This window comes from Anneissia japonica, unplaced genomic scaffold (assembly GCF_011630105.1).
Source record: "Anneissia japonica isolate Jap-2015-1 unplaced genomic scaffold, ASM1163010v1 scaffold287834_len5846547_cov211, whole genome shotgun sequence".
NCBI lineage: Eukaryota > Metazoa > Echinodermata > Crinoidea > Comatulida > Comatulidae > Anneissia > Anneissia japonica.
In genome coordinates this window covers 3,633,731-3,635,565 of record NW_022704992.1, presented here as the reverse complement: position 1 = coordinate 3,635,565, position 1,835 = coordinate 3,633,731, and the positions used below count along the sequence as shown (strand labels likewise).

Here is a 1,835-nt window from a genome sequence, read left to right as displayed (position 1 = left end):
TTGTCTATGCATATATAAATGGAATTAGGCTTACAAAAGCATTTTAAAAGAAATGAGTCTAAACCTCCCCACATAAAATCATAAACACCATAATACCTTCTTTGACATCCTCACCAATATCTCGTCACAAAAATTTAGTTAGATTATGAATCCTTCTGAAAGAAAAATAGATGAAAAGACAGAATTTTATCACTAATATTACCAGTATGTAGTCTAATCACTCGTGTTATGACAACACAATGTTATAGCTTTGAATTATCCAATAATAAGTAGCACGAAGTTCACGTGATGAATAACATTATCGTTCATAAGACGGATTGTTTTTGATGAGGTAATTAAATCACGTCATGTGATGCTTTCACAGGTTGACTACCTGCAAGTATATTTGTGAAACAGGTAAACTCTCAAATTCAAAATGTCTGACGAATTTGTCGTGAATACCTAATAGGACAATAGGCTCTTTGTAACTTAATATACAAACCATTAAGGCTTGTTGATCTACCCGTCTTAAAATCTCTAATCACTTCTAATCCTCTTCTTGTTATTCAATGCCACAGTACATTTATACTTGTGTAATATTAATATATTGCTATTAGGCAGTGGTCTATTCAAGATTCAAAATTCAAGATAATTTTATTTATCTGAAATACCCTGAAATTACGTTCCACTGGAAGTGTTACAAGTGTAAACAACATATACAGTAATAAATAAAAGATAACAAGGATATGAAACTATGAGCACCAAACAATATCTAGTCATCGATCAACCAGGTTGGGGGATAGGGTTACCCCTCTATCAAATGTCAGCGCAATACTACAATCACTTAAGTGGCCAATTCTAAAACAATGCCGAAAAAAACCCAGGTTATTGTTATTTCAACGAGCCATCAAAAATGATATTGATATAAATATTCCGACGTATGTCAGTAAACCGTCCAGAAAACAAAGAAATGTGAATTCACATAAATACACCCCAATTCAATGTCGCACACAAACTTACAAACATAATTTCTTGCCCAAAACAATAAATGATTGGAATAACCTTCCATCTGAGGTCATCCAGGCTAATGAAAAATCAACTTTCAGATCAGCTGTAGATAGGTACTGTAGGCCTATTACTAAAATTAAACCAAATAAATAAATAAAACTTCCTCAACTAATATGAAATAAACTTTAATAAACTTGACCACACGTTGCACACAAGCAGCAAAACACATTGGACGAAAGTGCTGAAGTTACTAGCGATGTCCAATTAGCAATTCTGAGATTCTATCACTCACCCGCCCCTCAAAATTTTCACCCAAACATCAAAATAACCAATACACTCAAAGACCCGTTAGCATTGTTGTCCTCTATATTCTTCGTTTTTACGACCAAAAATTACCAAAAATTAGTCTCAGTAATAGTTAACTTCGAATAATACGGTACATCATCGCTATAGCATTGGTGGTAGTTACTGAGTAGGCCTGTTCAGTTACTTCAGTAGGTTCCCACCGGACACTAGACGTATGTATATACTTGTAAAGTAGCCTCCCTTGTCAAAAATCGAAACATTGAACGTGAAGATCAAATCAATTATTTTATCACTCCAGTTTAACGAGTCACGATTAGGCCTAAACATATTGTCATTAAAACAAAACATTGGATACAATCCCATGAGTGGTGGTGTAAAACCCTATTAGTAAGCAGACAGATTAGTCATTGGGAGGTTCAACAACATACGAAAATCTAATAATCGATACGTGCCTAATCAATAATTATTTGTCTGTAGATGGCGGTGTCAATTTCGATAGGTTAGTGGAACAATTGAAACGAAGGATTGTAGGCTATTGTGTG

At 34.2% G+C, this 1,835-nt stretch overlaps 1 protein-coding gene across 4 annotated transcripts in view; it reads right to left on the bottom strand.

Annotated features, from left to right (window-relative positions):
* The window catches only part of LOC117105124 (synaptotagmin-5-like), a 12,380-nt gene that overhangs the window by 4,915 nt on the left and 5,630 nt on the right, over positions 1-1,835 (bottom strand). For 2 of the 4 annotated variants that reach the window (XM_033246189.1, XM_033246188.1), the window contains exon 2: positions 97-155. In XM_033246189.1, the coding sequence (XP_033102080.1) occupies positions 97-108 (12 nt within the window). In that variant the 5' untranslated portion in view covers positions 109-155. The remainder of the gene's footprint in view (positions 1-96; positions 156-1,835) is intronic. The other 2 variants (XM_033246191.1, XM_033246190.1) reach the window with 1 other exon arrangement.